Source organism: Primulina tabacum, chromosome 5 (assembly GCF_025594145.1).
Source record: "Primulina tabacum isolate GXHZ01 chromosome 5, ASM2559414v2, whole genome shotgun sequence".
Lineage (NCBI taxonomy): Eukaryota > Viridiplantae > Streptophyta > Magnoliopsida > Lamiales > Gesneriaceae > Primulina > Primulina tabacum.
This window is the reverse complement of record NC_134554.1, coordinates 4,157,078-4,176,110: the sequence shown is the minus strand read 5'-3', so window position 1 is coordinate 4,176,110 and position 19,033 is coordinate 4,157,078. Positions and strand designations below refer to the sequence as shown.

Sequence of the window (19,033 nt, the reverse complement as noted above, 5' to 3'; positions counted from 1 at the left end):
AAAAGTGTTGGTCCATCATACGGGGCGCCAGGTTGGACAACATTTCGGGGGCCCATTTTGGCCCATTTGGAGGGGTTCTTAGAAACTTTTATTTATTGCTCATCGCAATATTTTATTTTCATTAGTATGTTATAATCAAGGTTCTAAAAAGCGTGAAGCATCTCGAAGCGGGTATGTCGAGCTCCAAGTTTTTCAAACTTAAACGAGATTAGCACATGTTTAAGCGTTAAAAAAGTGTTTTTTTTATTTTTAGTGATTGTAATTATCTTAAACCAATAAATAGATAAAATAATACATAAATATGATAACTTTAAGTCTGATGCATTAATTGTCATATTTATAAAAGCATAAAAATCTCAAAATTGAATCTTTATTTGTTTTTGCAACTAGACCACATTAAAAAATGCTAAATATTTGTCAAATCATTATCAGACATGCTTAAGTATAATTAAAATTAAAAAATAAACATCTAAATTATAAACCTAATTTATTATTTTAAAATAAAATGACATACCTTCAAAATAAAAAATTTATAAATAAATAGATGCGATTAATTATGCTTAAGCACACTTAATTAAACGCATTAATTACGTTTAATTCGGTCAAACTACATTTTAACTTTTTTTTTCCGTTTTCTTCAAAGCGGGACGTTTTTGTCGAGTTTAAACCTCCGCTTAATCGGGTGTTTTAGAACACTGATTATAATTGGGTGTTGAAGATCTCGTCTCGGTCTTGGAACTGTGACCCCTATTTTACTAAAATATTATTCAAAAATTTTGAAAATCAGGTATAGGATTTGGATATCGACCCTACGCAGAGAACGAACCTCTCCCTCGTTATAAAAGGCAATACCCATGGCACGTTCATTATCAAATACTCTACAAATCAGCTCAAACAGCTCACGAAACAAAAAAAAAAACCATATTTTTGACCAAAATGGGAACACAAAAAGGTATAGTTTTTGGTTTAACAATGGCAATATCATGCTTTATCATTATATCCTATGCAGGAAAAGATGATTTTGAACAGGATATGAGAATTCAATGTGGCTTCACCAGATATCCAAACTTGTGTATCCAAACCTTGACAGGATTAGCATCCGGAACTCAAAGACTCGATTTCGCAACCGCCCTCGTTAACATGACAATCCGCGAGTCCGAAATTCCAGAGTCCAGCCCTGCAGGTGCATCCAGCTCCAATCTCATCTCCCCCCAAACTCAACTTGCTCAAATGACCATAGGTACGTACATAACACATGATATCCAGTTGTTTATTTTTTTTATTTTTCATATCATAACTTTGATTGTAACGTTACATATGAACTTATATACGTAGATAATTGCCAAGAACTGATGAAAATGTCGCTCAAACGACTCAACCAAGCTCTGGACGCGCTTCAGAAATCTCCGCAACAATACAAACCCGACATCCAGACATGGATTAGTGCTGCCATAACATTCCAGCAATCCTGCAAGGATGAAATCAACGGCCATACTGAATCAAATCTGTTGATGGAAAAAATTTCTAGGAAAATCGACTATCTTTCGGAACTCAGCAGCAACTCTTTAGCCCTGGCGAACAGGATCCCTAGCAACCCGGAAACACAAAAGATGACAACTTCCAGGCGGCTTCATCAAGAAGAAATCTTCCCCGACTGGGTATCGGCCTCCGACAGGAAACTGCTCCAAAGCACCGAGATTAAAGCAAACGCCGTAGTTGCGAAAGATGGGACTGGGGACTATAAGACAGTCTCCGAGGCTGTCCAGGCCGCAGGCGGTGGCCGATTCGTGATATATGTGAAAGCTGGAACTTATAATGAGAAAGTTCACGTAAACAAGGACGGAATCACCTTGATTGGAGATGGAAAATATTCAACTGTTATAAGTGCAAGTAGCAATGTGGCCGGGGGTTCTTCGCTTAAAGGATCTGCAACTTTTAGTAAGTTCCGTCTCCCTTTATAGGAATATTTTCTTTTTCAGATAAAAAGTAAATTCTTTGGAATCTTTAACATATGGGAAATCGTGTCATCAATGTTAGATTTTTTTTTAGGAAAAAAAAAGCTCAAAATTATGGAAAATAAGCCAAACATAATTTCATGAGTCAACAAGGTCCCTTGAGTATAAGTTGGGGACCAATTAATATAGAACAGAAGCTAATATTCAAATTATCACATGTATGTTGGTTGAATGATAATCAATAAAGACGTTCAAATAAGAACTAAGAACAAATACGAATAAAGATAGAGGGTAGGATCGTACACGGAGAATTTTGAACTTAGACCTCAAACTTTCTATGATATTAAAATTCCTTTTGTTACAAGTGGAGTTTGGGTCATTTTATGCCTCAATCGTTACCGAACTGATTGGTTTTCATCTTGGTTTTCGCAGCAATCACTGGCGATGGTTTCATCGCCCGTGATATCGGCTTTGAGAACACCGCGGGTCCTCTTGGACACCAGGCCGTGGCCTTAAACATTGCCTCGGATCGTTCCGTCATATTCCGATGCAGCATAGTAGGTTACCAAGATACAGTATTTGCGTATGCCCTTCGACAATTTTACCGTGACTGCGATATATACGGCACCGTAGACTTCATATTCGGCAATGCCGTGGCCGTGTTCCAAAGCTGCACCTTGATCTTTCGCCGACCACGACGTGGTGGGGCTTTCAACACTATCCTGGCCAATGGCAGGACCGATCCAGGGCAAAACACAGGATTTTCAGTCCAAAACTGTAAAATCACCGTTGAGTCGGATTTCGCCTCCGTCAAAAACTCCTACAATTCTTATCTCGGGAGGCCCTGGAAAGAGTACTCCAGGGCAGTGGTGATGGAAACAAACATCGACGACGTGATCGATCCTCGGGGCTGGGTCGAGTGGAAAGGAGCAGGCGGTTCGACTTATAAAACATTGTATTTCGCTGAATATGCGAATACGGGGCCTGGATCAAGAACTTCTGGCAGGGTGAACTGGCCAGGATTTCATGTCATTGGAACGCCGGAGGCTAGTAAATTTACCGTTGCAAATTTCATCAGTGGAAACTCGTGGTTACCTCCTACAGGGGTAGATTTTACGTCTGGACTTTAGTGATTCTATGGATCCATTTTTATTGTTCAATTGTTTAAGTTAAGTGATATTACACATACATATATAAATAACATGTTACACAAATGCCAATGCATATTTATGTATGTATATGAAAAGAATGGAGAAAAAGTAGCCAACAGAAGAATGGAAAGGAAGGATAGTATTTATTACTCGTATCCGTGAAACGAGTCAATTATATCTATATTTACGATAATAAGTAATACTTTGACATAAAAAATGATATTTTTCATGAGTGACTCATATCATAAATCTGTCTCACAAAATTGACTCATAAAATCGTGTACACCTTTTCATTTGGTTTGGCATTTGTAAAAGAAAAATGTATGATACAAGTGTCATCTAAGGATATCCTTGTTTTAATTTAATTTGAGCAAATATTTATGAAAGACAGTTCTAGCTTGGCTCAGCAAAAGTAGTCGACTCCATTATTATACCATTCTTGGGTAACAATGGTAATTCGGCTATTTCACAATTGCATTCTGTTTTCCCCAAAGCATGTGTTGCTCAATTTGATTGATTAATTTTGCGAGCCTAAGTCAAAAATGTTAAGAGTATGTGTCTTGTGAAATGGTCTCACGAATCTTTATCTGTGAGACATGTCAACCTACCGATATTCACAATAAAAATTAATACTCTTAGCAGAAAAAGTAATAATTTTTCATGGATAACCCAAATAAAATATATGTCTTATAAAATACGACCCGTGATATCGTCTCATACAAATTTTCGTCAAAAGTTAGATAAATAAATAGATAGAGGTGTTAGCTCTTTCCATGAGAGGGACAATCACTTTCACTTTACCAAACAAACCACTTAAATCACATCAATTAACGTGAAATGAAAAGGCTTCACAAATGTTTAGGCATCTACCAAATACTACATCACCCGTCAAAATCAATATAATTATTAATTTAACTGACTTAACCACCGATTATTAAATTGAATTTACTGGTGAACCACCAATGATAGTGTCAAAAATCGTATTTAATAAGCTAAACTTAAACTTCATAGTCTTCTTAAATGACTCCTCTTCTATCTGATATTTGACTGAAAATTTAGCATGGCTCTTAATTCTTAAAAAATATTATTTATTTGCATATATTTATTTTTAATGATTTTAAATATTTGGATTCGTGGCTATTTATTTACATCCCAATTAAGTGCTTTTTCTTTTATTTTGTGTCATTTTTCCAGTTAACTAGCCTAATAGCACGAATTGGTAAGGTTATATATATATTTTTTATAACATTTTTATTGGAAAGTGAAGGATGCAAATGATGTCTTTCAGGCCCTACTGATTACCATTGATGTGGGAATATTAACCAGAAAATATAATGTATTTTCTATCAGTGGACTCCCTTAGATGTAATTGTCAACTTTCACGTCGTTTGAATGCATTCCTAATCCACCGATGCACAATAATAATTATTCTTCAATATATATATATTTTTTTAAATCCAAATGTGTGGACTTTAAATGGCTTGTTGATGATGGCTGGGTGGACATTGGAGCTTCATGCAATTTGGAAATAATGAGATTTATAATTTTAGGGGGGAAGATTAAGTGATTTTTCAGCTTTAATATTTAGTTTCTTTGTACAATAATAAAACTAAATGTTTTTAAAGTGCCATATTAAATTATAAATAATTAGTTATATTTATTTTAAGCAGTCAAAACGAGCTACAGATCGGTCTGACGGAGTATGACGAGCTGGCCCGACAGGTTTAGTCAGTTTTTAGTTATATTAGACGGACCGACGGGTTTAGATATTATCGGCCTATTTGGTGGGGTTGGTGGAAACCAAACTAATCTATCTTGACGGTTTTATTTTTTTCCTATAAAAATAAGTAAATAATTTTGAAAGTCATTCTTAACAAATTATTATTTTAATAAAAGATTTTCACATCCAAATTGTCGGCAATAATTTTATTTTTTTTTATAATGGAACACAATCGTTATTTTTCTGAACATATTAGATAAACACTTTGACTAACGTATTAGCTTGCAAACCATTTAGTCAGGAAAACTATACTGGACATACCATGTTCGACGTGATCACCTTAAAAAATATTGATAGGAGATACGAACTTTTGATTATTAATCAAACAACTCGACACTCTTTCAATGAAGAATTCTTGCCTCGAAGGGTCTTGACTTCGATTCTGAACGTGGCTCTCGTAATTCAAATCCCATTTGGACACGTTTGAGTGCACATTTGAACCAGTGAATTTCACATTAAACTATTTCAAATTCAAGATTTGTTGGTGATGTAAGATATACTAATCTGAAATTATCCGGAAGTTGTTGGTGAGATGTGCAACAAACGCTGAAACAAAGTAAGAATAAAATGTAAGTCGATGTTATAGTTGGATTCTATCTTTTTAAGATGAATTTACATATGCAAGGTGCTTTTGGAACACGGCAATCATTCGACTTGTGTTTTGTGATATGAGCACTCCAATCACAAAACCATACGAACTTCTTTCTATGTGAACGAACGAAATTTATATGCAACATTATGCAGTTGATGAAAAATGTAAATGTATTTTCGAGTTTTTGATAACCTAATCTTATTCATTTATGAGATATAGGTCTATTTATAATTTTTCAAGAGTTCTAGCCTCATCTGATATCTCAGACCAAAGCATGCATAATTTGGCTTGATGTGCAGGGAAGAATTTTCGAAGGGCCTAATCTGATCTCTGAAAGGAACCTTCCAACTCTCAAACGATTAGTCTTACTAGAAACTGTTTTGCTTTCCTTTTCTGCCAGGCTGGAGGGTTGGCTTTCTCTGCGACAGTTTATAACATTTGGACTGCCAGGATTGTTACGATATTCGAGGACACTGCACCAGATATTTATAGGACCTTCATCAATGTTTTCAATATCTATTTGGTTATGATGCACTACATTTTTTAGGTTGATTATGATGTATTTCCTTTTTACAGTTCTTGTTTGTTCTGATTTCTAGATATTAACATATTAACGATATTGACTTCCAGGTTATTTTATATGTACAAGTCCAGTATATTTGTCTCGACATGATTGACTGATATAATTATTTATTGATTTTTTTTATCATGTAATGTGGAAAAACGAGTAAACATCTTCCATTCGTACACCATATCAGTTTCAAAATTCCAAATCCAAACACTAGTTCAGAATTACCAAAAATGCCATAAAATTATGGTTCAAATCTTGACCGCAAGCCCCAATAACAATACGACTTTTAGGGACTACCTTGTTTTACAATGACCATCAACGGAGAAAAAATATTGGCCAAGTACAGATTTGCAAAAATGCAGTAGGCAGGTAGATAATAAACCTGAAAGCAGGCAGTTAAAAACCCAGTACTGATAATCACATGGTGCACATGACCATTTAATCAAACCAAATAAACAGGCTCTTTCAATTCTTGCTGTATCGCGTGAACATGAGATATGACTACAAAAGGTTTTATCCACCAAAATCTAAACACAGGCTCCCATTATGTAAAATCCATACACGTAATTCATGATTAAACTCTGCCAAAATATGAGTTTAGATTTAGACCACACTGTGCATGAATCAGCCAAGAATTGGGAAAATGCGGGTGACATGTTCCAATTGAATGCCATCTGCAGTGGTTTTCTTAAGCTCGGGATGGTTGAATTCGTTGGGTGGAAGGATGATGAGTAGCCCCTTATCCTGCGTCTTCTCTATGGACCAACCAGAATTTGCAATGTGGCTCTCGAGAAACTTGTCTAGGGACAAACCCTCAATGTTAATCGCCTGTAAAAAGACCATTAAAGAAAAATAAAATCTGGATCAGCAGTAAAGCAACTCATCAATTGTGATCAACTCTGCGAGGAATTTTTATCCAGCAGTTCAAAACCTAAGAAAATCGCACTTAAAAGTAAAAAGAATCAATACCTCGGCAAGAACATTCCTTGGGACCTTTTTGTAAATTAGCGAAAGAACATGAATTGCATATGCCTGAACTGCTTGTTCAAAACCTGTAAGTGTCATACACAGTTTTAGGAAAAATAAGCGAGTACTGAAAGGAGCATCACAAACGTGAATACACGAGACATGAATGAAGCCAACACGCTTTCATTGAAAGGAAACAAATTATGACAACATAGAACATTAGGTATTGCACTAGGCCATTTGCGAAAAGTCTAAAAAACATAAAACACCGTCAAAAATACTAATAGGCTAATATCTTGTATTTTTTTAAATCAAGCACGTATAACCCTTGTGTTTAAAAAACTGGAGTACATTTAGCGCATTTGTTGATGGATCTATGCATGGATTTAAAATTACAGGGCTTCCAACGCAATTAATTTTATAACACAGGAGATTTTTCATTTTTTAAATTTTTTTTATAAAAGGTGTTGATGCAATTTTCCCTAAACATTATAAAAGATTTTTCCTTCCCAACATTTGGATGTGATTCCACCACCAGAAAATCAGCAGATTCCCATGATTCAGGATTTAGTTCTGGCAGTGGTCAGATTATCACGCCTCTTTCCATAGATATACGTGTATTACGAAAAGTCAACTTCAGTAATTTTCAACTTTTAGAAGTACTTGCACAACATAGATATGACATATGTCCATCTCTGCACAAATATGCTCCTATACGCACAAGAAATGGTGATGGAACATGAATAGAATCATCAAGTATTCAAAGTCCATAATCCTGGTTGATGCTGGGAAAAGGAAACAGTATCTTAGCATATATACCTGGCACAACATCTAATAAATGGCGGCTCTTAGCAGCTTCATCCCAAAACTGACTGAATCTGGCAGTCTGAAGACAAAGATATAATCATATATAATAAGATCCACATATATTAATAGCATGCCAGTCATATAATTCAATACAGGACTATTTTTCACGTAAAGGAGAAAAGGGACAAAAAAAATAAAATACCTCCAAAAAGTGCGAGAGAACAATGAGAGTCTTAAATTGGTCCTCCATTTGCTGGTAGTTTCAAAGAGAGATATGGAAAAATAAATCCTCAGAAAAAGTGAAAATCGAGATCAAAAGCAATGAGAGGAGACAAGGATGAAAATCTCATACTAAAAAAATCCGGTCACGAGTTATTAAAGCCAATAGGTTGATTCATCCACAAATAAAAATGGATCGAAGGAGAATATATCCCGTTCATTTCCCATTCTGGACACGCCAGGAGTAGCGTCAATGTGCTTCTATACAGGTAATGATTGGCAATATAGAGTCTACCCTACATTTATTAAAGTTCGATTAAAAAAGTGGACTAAGCATCACAGAAAATAAATTACTTCGCCAAAAATTGCATGATGATTGGTTCAGAGTTTTGTCTTTCTATGAAAAGATAATAAAACAATCAATTCTTCATAAGTTAAAAATACCATGAGCTACTAACAGAGTAAAAAATTCAAAGCATCAAGGATTCAATCAATGGTTCAAACTGTTAAACTCGTAACTGGCAGCCCATTGATGATTCTTTGCTACTTTTGGAGAAACGAAGTGGAAATTCAATTCAATGTCCCGCTCCCCAGAACAATTCATAAAGTGTACAAACTAGATAGTTCAAAGTTAGAGCTTGAATGTAAATTCAGTCGATGACACAACAGAGGCAAGCAATTGCATTTCAGATAGTGACGTACCACTCTTTCAGGAATGAGAAAGAGGCAAAGACTGAAATCCTGAGCAGGCATCGCCATTAGCGCCTGCAGAGAAATTACGTTAGACATCAGCACATATCTATACAACACAACACTCGCAAATAAAGAAAAAACGATGGCCATGATTTCTGTTTTCAAACTACAAGTACCTTGATTAAAATCCGAGACACAATTTGAGTACTCATTCTCTCCGGCTCAAACTGCATTCCCCCCAAATAAGCAAACAACAATTAACAAATCAACAGGGGAAAAAATAGAATAGCTATGAAACAAATCAAAAATCCAAACCTGGTACAGTCGCAAAAGGCAGAGATTTGCATTCAAACTGTAGGTTTGAGACGAGACCTAAGATTTCAATCAAACATCAAATACGGCATAAAAATGCTAGGTTGTCATGGTTTTGACAAAACCGAGAAATTATCAACCCAAAACAGACACATACTTGTTCATCGACGGAGAGTTCCAAATCGGGGAGAATGTCTGGGTTGTACGGATTGACGGAGATTAGCTGCTCCACCGTGTAGGACATCGTCGATTGCTGCTTTTGACCCGTCGTCGTATTAACTACCTCTCTACCCATTTCTTCTTAAAATTCGCGAGAGATTTGTTGTAATGGGTTAAATTATTTTTGAAACCTAAAAACCTCAGCTTTGCTTTGCAATGCTGCGAGTGCCCACACAAGATCGATAAGAAAGAGGAAAAATGGTTTTAGGGCTTTTTATCGCACACTATCCGCTGGACAATTATGCCCCCGTTTTCCCTCTTTAAGTCTTCTCTCTTTTTTACAATTATACCCCCGTTTTCCCCCTTAAGTCTTCAATCTTTGTTTTTTTATTAATATTAATCTATTATATATTTTATTAAAGATGAGAATACGACAGTAACCATATAGAAAACATCAAATTTTTTTTACAATGTTACCCTTATATGATACTAATTTTATAATTTTGCTTTTGTTTTTAATTTCAACAAATTTTTATTTTTATTTTTTTTATTTCAAAAATTCAATTATCAATTTAATCCCTCCATAATTTGTCAAATTTCACTTTAGTCCATCGATAATGATAAAAAAAATTATACACACGAGTAACTAATATTTAATAAGCATGCCTAATGCAAACTAGCTAGTTGAAGCTTCCATATAATATCCCAAACAATTAGCTAAAGAGAATGCAAAGATAGCTACAGATGAAAGTGACCATGTTACGTATGAACCAAATTAGTTGCTTATACAACTGCTTCCTGCAACAAATTTATTTGTATACCATAATTTCACAGAAATATCTCTATACATTAGAACTACAACATGTCAGCATAAAGTGCGAAGCAGTATCTAAAGTCACTGCAGTCATAAATCCATGCACCTCTGCCATCTCCTTCCTGTCGTCATTCATATGTCTTGTTTCAAAAATGCGAATCGTGAAACCAGGAAAAGAGCCATTTTAAGGTTCTCTTTCGAGGAAAGGATTCATCCAAAACCAGAACGCAATGTGAATCAAATGTATTGACTACAGTTTTTGCTTGCTCTGCTTGTTTTTTGTCTTGTGAAGAGGTGACTGACGTGGGTACATGATGATCGCCAAAAGTAACGAGAATGCAACACCAACAACTCCACTAAATGGCTGAGAAGGGTGGCCACCTCTAAACCATAGAGGGAGATTAGCTCGATATGTCAAAAAGCCACCCGTTTTTAAGATGAAACTGCAAGCCAGTATCCCTGTACGGATCCCGACCGGAAGGGAGAGGCTACCTTCACTTTGTTGACGAGCTCCAGACAAACTCAGGGACAGTAACCATAATCCCGGTATTTCCCATATTGATCTAAATTTCAATAAATATTAAAATAAGGTGGAAGAAATGAAAGCACAAATAACCCTTATAAATGGATCCGCACAATAGATATAAAGTAATCTTCAGGTCAAAGTTCCAAAACATTAACAAGTTACAACGATGGAAAACCATGAATAAAAAAAGAGATGTCATGAGCAGATAATACGGAAAGAAGTACCTTTGAGATAAAGAAAATGCAAGCCCAGAAATAATTATTCCGCGGTGATAACCAAAATCGGTAGAAATTTCCTCGGGCAACCATGAACGAAAGAGCAATTCCTCCACAGTTGCAACACCAGTTGCAGTGGCAATTCCTTGAACAATCAGCAAAAGCATACTTGCATATGACTTCATCAATGTAACGGGTTCTGAGTATGGTGAAGATAAAGTAGTAGGCCAACGCAATTGCACGCAGCCAAGTAAGGAGCTTACTAACTGTATCAGTAAAACAAGCATTGCCCCTCCAGCAAGACCCATCGAGAAGTTTTTAAACTACAATGAAGGCAAGTGGAGAGCGGAAAAATGTGGGTGAGAGTAAATTGTCAAAGATCAAGACCAAATTGTAAAGAAACAATGAGGAAATCTAATTTTTGGCTCAGAAAGAACTTTTATTAAAGAAATTATTGTCCCAGCATCAAGGATCTCTTTCTCAAAACCAAGGGTTCAATTGGTTAAACGTTTTGGAGACAGTGATTTGAAATTACTTCAATCCAAAAGCAACCATGAAAGAAGATTTTGGAAAAAAAAGGAAGCAGCATGACAAAATATGGAATCAAAAGTTTCTTGGCCAGATCAAGCACTAAAAATTTACACGATAAAATCTCAACAAAAGCTACCAAAAAAGATAGGAGAATTTTTCCGTGTTGATTCATATCCCCAAAAGGTATATCAAGGCTTTTAAAAGCTAAAAGACATTTGCTATCGTTATGGTAGTATCATACATCAATGAACGTGCAAAAACAACAAAAGGACTGGCTTCACCAGCATCATCTTCTCATGATAGTCATAGAAATAACGTACATACCTTAGGTATTGAAGTAAAATCCAGACCATATTGCAGCAACGGATCATCATACTTGCGAATTCTTTTCCCCCACATCACCACCATTATCATTACGGAAATATACAGTCCAGTTATGCAAGTAAGCTCGACAATTTTGAACGGATTTTGAGTCGTCCAACTTCGCATTAGAGATGGAAACAGTGGAATGACAACAGGTGACCATAGAAGCAGCACCATGAATATAAAGCCAATAATTCTGAATTTGAAAAACAGGGCGGTGAAAGGAAATCAATCGACAATCACAAGATCTCATACAATGTGCATATAATTCTAGCAGGAGGAGGAGAAAGGATGCGAAATTTTTCCACAAATGAATTACCATTATCATCCAACATATACTGATGTAATGAACACTTTAGTTTAAAAAACCCGGTCATACGAAAACAGATGCAGATATTCACCTCTGAAACAGTGTACGTTCAGCAAAATGCAGAAATGAAATGAGCCTGTCAGTTACACTCATTGCACCACGTATTCCACCCCAAAGAAGCGCAACTTTTCCAACCAGTCTCAAAATTCCCCCCTTCTGTCCCAGTTCTGCTAGCATGGCTACCAGCCTATTTTTGGAGTTAAAATTTCAACCTCTCAATTGACGAATAAAATGGAATAAAAAAAAAAGACAGACATCGGAAGACAAGAAAGAATGGTCCCGCAAACCTTGCATGATCCACTTCCCCATCTTCTGTTGTAGGAACCACAGGACTAGCAACAGACATTGCTTTTTCCGCAAGACTTGTGACTACATTTTTCTGAGCTCTCTCTGGCATTTCTTCAAGCTTGGAGACATCTTCACTATTTTCTTCCTCCTCAAGGGAGTCCATTAAAGATCCACCAGTCTCAGTGTTCTACAAGCACATCATTGAATAGCTAACATAATTCAAACTAAAGACTAGAAGCAGTGTGTGCATCAGAGAGTGGTCATGATCATCTACACATGCACAAGATAGGTAACAAATGAAAAGGAATGGTCAACCATATATATCCAACCATCGTCGTCTTTCTTGATAACAAAAACTCCACAGTCCACGTGTTGGAATTTGGCATGTTTAACAATCAAAATCTAATAAAAGTCAACTTAGCAATCATGTAATTTTCCCCAAAAAACATCAGAGATTGTTTGAGCAAAAGCAATTTACAAACAATGTAATTTTTTTTCCAGTGCAGCTCACCACATGCCTCTAGTTCAGTTTTTAACTGAATATTACCGCTGCTTCAAAAGACTTTCTGGAGATAAAGTGCAAGGTTGAAACAATATAGCATTGTTTAACCGGCCTTCTGCTAAATTGAAAGATGCTGAAATTGACTACTGATGTTAATAATGAACACTAGGAACCATAAAATGCAAAGATGAATCCAAGAAGAGGTTCATCATGTACATCAAATTCTTAATGATTCACCATGATTAGTTGATACCTGTTGACCAATAAGCAATGCAGATGCCCCTAGAGCAGCTGTAACAGCGCCTAGCATTACTTTATTGTCGTTTGAACGTTGGAAAGTAATCTTATCATCATCTTTGCTAACCAGCGGGCAAAGACTGCTTTCATCTTTGTATTTCACTGGAAGCCGCTGATTAGCCTCTTTTTTGTCAACTGGAATAATACTGGCATCTGACTTTTGAACCTGATGAAAATTTGCATCGTTTTCACCATTACTATCAAATGCAGATGCATTGAAGAATTTTCTAAGTGAAGCTAAACTAGAGCCAACAATAACCCCAACAGGCAGTACTCTTTTTAAATATTGGGTATCCTCAATAGCAAATGAAATAGCTCTCATTATATTCTCGCTGTGAAGAGAGCCAACTGCACTCAACGGATGGTCATTCTGCTCGCACATGTCTTCCTTTTCGCGCCTTGCAGCCAGAGACACAGCATTTGCGACATGTTCTATATCCCTAGCTATTTCAAGCTTCAGTTCTTCCATGTCAGCACTGACCCTCCTAGAAACTTCTACATTTAAACATTCTACTATAATATTTTTAACAGAAAGCATCGACTTATCCAACTCGCCGAAGTCAGTGTGCTCAGATGCAATGTTCATTTCCTCAAATTCTTCATTTATTTTCTGCTGCTTTCCAGAATCCAGTATCACAAAAGAGGGTTCAATGATATTGCTAGTATACTTAGATCTAGAATCAGAATCTATCTGGCTAGCCCTAGAACCACCTTCATGAGTTGTAAATTTTTCACCGGACGTACCACCATCGTCTATTTGTTCCAGGAGTCTCCACCGACCATCTTCGGGGAAGTAGTTGAGAGGCAAAGCTGACTTTGCATCCAAAACTGCAGGCTTGAATTTTCTCAACTCTGAAAGAAGGCGAGCCTTGAGGTATTCCTTGTAAAGTGGGTCCCCATATGGAAAAGCAGCCAAATAACCTGGAACCCCTGAGACATTAACCAAATCAAATGTTTTGCAAAGTTCAGACAAAAGTGCCTCCTTATTTTGTTTGTCAGCTGACTATAATGGAGTCGATCAAATGCATAATGTGGTTTACATCTTCCTGGATTAACAAAACATTTGAATTCACAGAAATAGTACCTGGGTTTCTCCAGAGATTATACACACTTTCTGAGTCATGGTCAAGATCCTTGAGATTGGGAGTGCCTTCCCTCAAATTTATTTCCATGTCCCTTCTATTGAAATCTAGTTTATCGCTTTCATCCTTCACTTGATTCTGATCTTCTCTTTTCACCTGCAACTGATCAAACATGCCCTCAATTGCCTGAAATACACTATTAACAGCAACTTGAGTGGAATCATCAAACCCTGTTAAGGCTTCTAACGCCTGCGACATATTGAAGCTGGAGGGGGCAGCATTAATTTGACTTGAAACAGGTTGTGGATCTTTCCCTTTCTTCTCCTGATTGTTTTCTGCTTCATTTTCTGCGGGTTGAGTCTCCGTAGAGGATGGAGCACCAGAACTCCCATTAATGTGATCAGCTTCCTTCACCTCACTTTGATCATTTGATACATCAAACGCGTCCTCATTATCATTTTCTTTCAGGTTTGATTGACCTTCAACATTTTCTCTTTCTGTTTCCTTCAGGGTGTTGGAAATATTCTGGGATTCACCAGGCCCTTTGTTCTGGCCTGAAAACTCGTGGTTAGCAATCAGTTCTGTCACATTTTCATTGTCATCAGAGGTGTTTGATAAATTATGCCCAGGAAATTGTTCGTTTTCAGAATTATTTTTCATACCATTCTGTTTGTTTTTTTCTGTGGCAAGATTGTCGTCCAATTGGCTGCCTGTAGATTGACTCAAACCTGAATCCTTAGATTTTTCATGTTCTTCTGATTGCTGATTCGCTAACTCCATATATACATGAGGACCATCTCCAGCTTCATTGCTCCTTTTATTTTGATCAGAAAAGAGAGCCTCGTCATCACTTCCTCTTGATAGTCCAATTTTTTCTTGCAATTTTGAGTTCACTCCTGGTGCTACGTAAGGAATGTGCCCCAATTTCAAGAGTTCGTTAAACTTTATATTAGATCTTTGACTCTGCACAATTTCAGAAACAGAGCTAGTAAGCTTTCCACGTACATCTTCAGGCACAGCATCTTCCAACGCTTTCATCAGCATCTCCCCTTGACCCACAGCATCAAGAACCTGCATATCGTTACTGCATGACGTTTGTACATGAATTTGCATCAAGCCTAAACATATATTACCTATAGAATCGCAAGCTGACAGGTATGAAGTATAAGCACGTTATGGACAGTACCTTCTTTTTCTGTTCTTCTGAAAGAGTTTCTGGCATGGTCACGTCAAGCATATTCATGACCACTTCCACAGTTTGTAGCACTTGTCCTCTTTCATTCTCAGAAGATTTAGATGCTTCGTCTTCTATTTTTGTATCACTAGCATTAAGTTGGCGTCCTACATCACTGCCCTCGGCTTGCCGTCCTTCAGTTTGAGGAGGCATCCTTCCTATATCTCTTGCAGATCTTGACTGAAGTTTCGCCTTAGTATCATACGTCTCCAGCATCTTTGACGTAGAATTTTTAGCAGAGTAGCCATTAGGGAAATTCAGGAGCTTGTTTTCATCATCAGATTTACTAGAAGCTTTACCACCTAACAATGTCAAACCCTTCAAAGGATTTACGGTGACATCGACATCTTTCAGAAGCGGATGACGGCCTTTTAGAAGTCCAAGCTCCACAGCACTGAGCCACTGCATGGATGCATGAAAGAATTTTTTGCAATCATCAGAGCATATCAATCATACATACAGGCTAAACTTTATTCAGATGACAAAGGAGAAAGTTACCTCGATGGCTAGGTTCAGGCACCAAGAGAAATATAAACCACTATCTCTACCCAATGACAAATAAGAACAGAGAAGCAAACTCGTGTATGGATTTTCTGCAATCAAACCCCTTGGAACGGAAAACATTGGAAATGTTCCATCATCGTTCTGTATGAATTAATAAAACAACAATTGTCACTTAGAAATCACATGATTCAGCAAGAACATACACAAGCAAATTGTCCCAAAACCAATAATTCTATTTAAATGAATAGTGTTATTTAAAGTTATTGCTTGAAAACATATATGAAGAGCAGGTATACCCAAACCATCCAGGTCATCAAATCTCATTTTTAAGATATGTTTCTCAGTGTCGTAGACAAAGCAAAAATGTTGATTATATACGTTGCAAATACAGAGAGGAGTTTTCCATGATTCATATGATGGTCAAAGACTCAAAGGTCCAACATTGGTCTCCTTGGTGAAGCATAGCATCAAAGAATGAAAATACAACCTGAATGAAAAAAACAGGAATCTTCACTTTGCCCACAACATCTAGAGTACTGGATTTTCCGTAGAAGTCGTCAACGTTATCAAATCCATGAGACACCATTGATATTGCACTGTCAAAATCTCTTATGGATGATGCCAAGAGAGCCTTTTCCACATCAAATCTTTTTCCTCGACCTTGAAATAATTCCTGAAAGGCAAAGGAACGGTTATGATAAAGAAGACATGGAAATTGGCAAGTTCAGCAAGCTGCACCCCAGGCCACATAAACGCTGCCATAAAATAGGAGGATTTTCAAAATAACATTTCCTTTTATAAGGAAGAGTTCTACTTTAAAGATCACCAATTAGGCAAAAAAACAGGCACAATGGCAACCTTGTTACGTTGAAGTATACTGACCAACCCTCCGGTTAGCTTCATGTCCTCCATTGTTAACCGGGTGGCCGCCTCTAAGTCAAATGGATTGTCTATGCATATTGCAGCAGTAAGAGGTGTTCGCTCTCCATATTCAGCCAAGTATTTTGTCAGCATATTGGCACCATATCCCCATCCTACACTCATAAATGTAGTCCACGGTCTTTTCTTGTGGATAAACTGAACAGCTGTGAATATATCATCACTGTCAGCCGCTGTAAATAACCTACATAAATGAAGTAGTTACAGCGTCCTACTATCAGCTTGTTTTGCCGGTCCAGGAATGAAAGAATCTTCTCAATTAGGAACCTGGACGTCAAACTGGATGATTAACAAAGTTATTTTGTTTTTAACTTTATCCGATTGAAGCCGTCAGAATTGCCTATTTTTTCCCTTTAACACAGTTTTCAAGAAACTTGTAAGTTCAACAAGTTCACACAAACATTGCAAACTTAACACATTTGAAGAACAATTGATTATCGTTTCTACACTAGGTAAAAGGCAACAGCAGGCAAGGAGCTTGAATCACTGAGCCTTCAAATAAGGTCAAAGCACAGAGGGGGGAAAAAGAGCTGGACCTTACCGGGCTTGCCATGATTAAAAAAAAAAGAAGCCATGCTTGAAAATAATGATGAAAAGAATTTTTAAAAGGCTGCATTCAGATGTTCTAATAAGCATGCATCTGAACACATCGACGATCATGAAATATTTGATATAATTTGGCAGTGCAATGGAGATTGGTTGAAGAAAAATGTGTCTATCATAAAAAATTAAACAGCTTTTATTTCATGCGAAACCAACTTGTTGAGGAAAACTTGAAAAGACATTGTGCTATTTGGTAACCTCAAAGTTGGTTGTAACTCAAAAAAAGCATTAAAAAAATAAGTAAACATGAAGAATTCACAAACAAAAACATTCTGATTTTCTGACAATAATTTCTCTACATATCCTATTACACAGAAAATTAAGCATGAACGATATCATGAACTATTTCTCGTAGCACAAGCCAAGAACGTTACTGACTAATTAACTCTAAACTAGTATTTTGCTGCTTACACTTTCCAAGCAGAAGTAGTAAAGCAAGCAAACAAGAAAATCAAGCCAACTAGCTGCCACGCTGCAAAACACTGAACAATGTCGCAACTAATTTTCATGATTTCGACATGATGTTAGCTCTAGTTAAAAGGTCTTTTCAGATGCCAAACTATGCCCTTGGATTGATCCACTAAAAAATAAACAACAGTAGCAAGTGAACAAAAACATGAACAAGATTGATTTTGGATAAAACTAACCGAGGAGTGGTCAACGGTGAGCCCGCACACCCTCTTGGATTCATGACAACTGGAAACACCCCTCTTCTCAAACACTCACAGACTAATCGCTTAATTTTCCCCTCATAACTCCCTTCTGCAGTTCCTGGAACAATCAAAATTGTAGTATCCAATCCTCGCTCCTCCTCTAACTCCAAATTGGCCGGCCAATCCAAGGACAAAACTCCACCGCCGTCCGAGACCACACAGAGCCTCTGATACGCCACCTTCTCCAGAATCCCATCCTCCTCGCTCTTACCGAGAACTATCCTCCCGCGGTTCGAATTCACAAAATGCGTGTCCTCTTCAACGAGCTTCTCCTTCACATTCTCCAGCAACTCACCTCCAGGGAAACAAATTGACGGGCAACGCAACACTACGAAACGATTAAACGGAGTAGGGCTCGAAAACAAAATCCACTCCCCGATAGAAGAATCAAAATCACTGCTTTTTTCAGGGTTCGCTTTCCGGGATTTAGAAGAAAGATAAAGAGCGAGGCCAGAGGCGAACCCGAGAGTCGGGGCAATGTAATCTAGGTAGCTCAGCGAAGGAATTTGAGATAGTAGGCTATGAAATATATTCACAGAGATCAAAGATGAAGCATTAAAGTGGCTACAGATAGAAAAGGGCTTCAAACGGCTGCGTTTACAGGGATGGTGATGGTGGCGGGAAGGAAAGGAGACCCGCTTGTAGACTGCTGAAGATGCAAGGTTGTGAGGAAAAGCGAGGATCATTTCATACGCAGGCGGCAGCATCAAAGTTCGAAATTTGTGGAGGATTTATGGATGAAAATTGGCGGTGGAAAATGAGAAGGTGGCGGAAGCTGCAGCAGTGGCGCTGGTTTTGAATTGATGGTGGCGAATGACGTAAAGTTTGGCTTCTGGTTCCATCACAG

General features: G+C 37.3%; 3 protein-coding genes across 8 annotated transcripts; 1 reads left to right on the top strand and 2 right to left on the bottom strand.

Annotated features, from left to right (window-relative positions):
- Window positions 1-867: 867 nt before the first annotated feature.
- On the top strand, window positions 868-3,186 carry LOC142545664 (putative pectinesterase/pectinesterase inhibitor 54). The gene is made up of 3 exons (XM_075652986.1): window positions 868-1,240; window positions 1,336-1,938; window positions 2,388-3,186. Exons 1-3 carry the CDS (start codon window positions 937-939, stop codon window positions 3,083-3,085), a joined length of 1,605 nt encoding a protein of 534 aa, XP_075509101.1. The 5' UTR covers window positions 868-936; the 3' UTR covers window positions 3,086-3,186.
- A 3,233-nt stretch (window positions 3,187-6,419) lies between these two features.
- Window positions 6,420-9,464, bottom strand: LOC142545663 (eukaryotic translation initiation factor 3 subunit K-like). The gene is made up of 8 exons (XM_075652985.1): window positions 9,204-9,464; window positions 9,050-9,106; window positions 8,911-8,961; window positions 8,744-8,806; window positions 8,025-8,075; window positions 7,835-7,901; window positions 7,019-7,101; window positions 6,420-6,877 (listed from the first exon to the last, which is right to left on the bottom strand). Exons 1-8 carry the CDS (start codon window positions 9,339-9,341, stop codon window positions 6,674-6,676), a joined length of 714 nt encoding a protein of 237 aa, XP_075509100.1. The 5' UTR covers window positions 9,342-9,464; the 3' UTR covers window positions 6,420-6,673.
- A 456-nt stretch (window positions 9,465-9,920) lies between these two features.
- Window positions 9,921-19,008, bottom strand: LOC142545661 (uncharacterized). 6 transcript variants are annotated; one of them, XM_075652981.1, is made up of 13 exons: window positions 18,121-19,008; window positions 16,790-17,054; window positions 16,419-16,604; window positions 15,926-16,072; window positions 15,380-15,829; window positions 14,856-15,264; window positions 14,196-14,747; window positions 13,068-14,041; window positions 12,312-12,499; window positions 12,056-12,211; window positions 11,616-11,850; window positions 10,770-11,083; window positions 9,921-10,582 (listed from the first exon to the last, which is right to left on the bottom strand). In XM_075652981.1, exons 1-13 carry the CDS (start codon window positions 18,891-18,893, stop codon window positions 10,270-10,272), a joined length of 4,962 nt encoding a protein of 1,653 aa, XP_075509096.1. In that variant the 5' UTR covers window positions 18,894-19,008; the 3' UTR covers window positions 9,921-10,269. The 6 variants fall into 6 exon arrangements, with proteins under 6 accessions (XP_075509096.1, XP_075509094.1, XP_075509097.1 ...); XM_075652980.1 differs by having other exon boundaries at window positions 9,922-10,582; window positions 14,196-14,774; XM_075652979.1 differs by having other exon boundaries at window positions 14,196-15,264.
- Window positions 19,009-19,033: the final 25 nt, after the last annotated feature.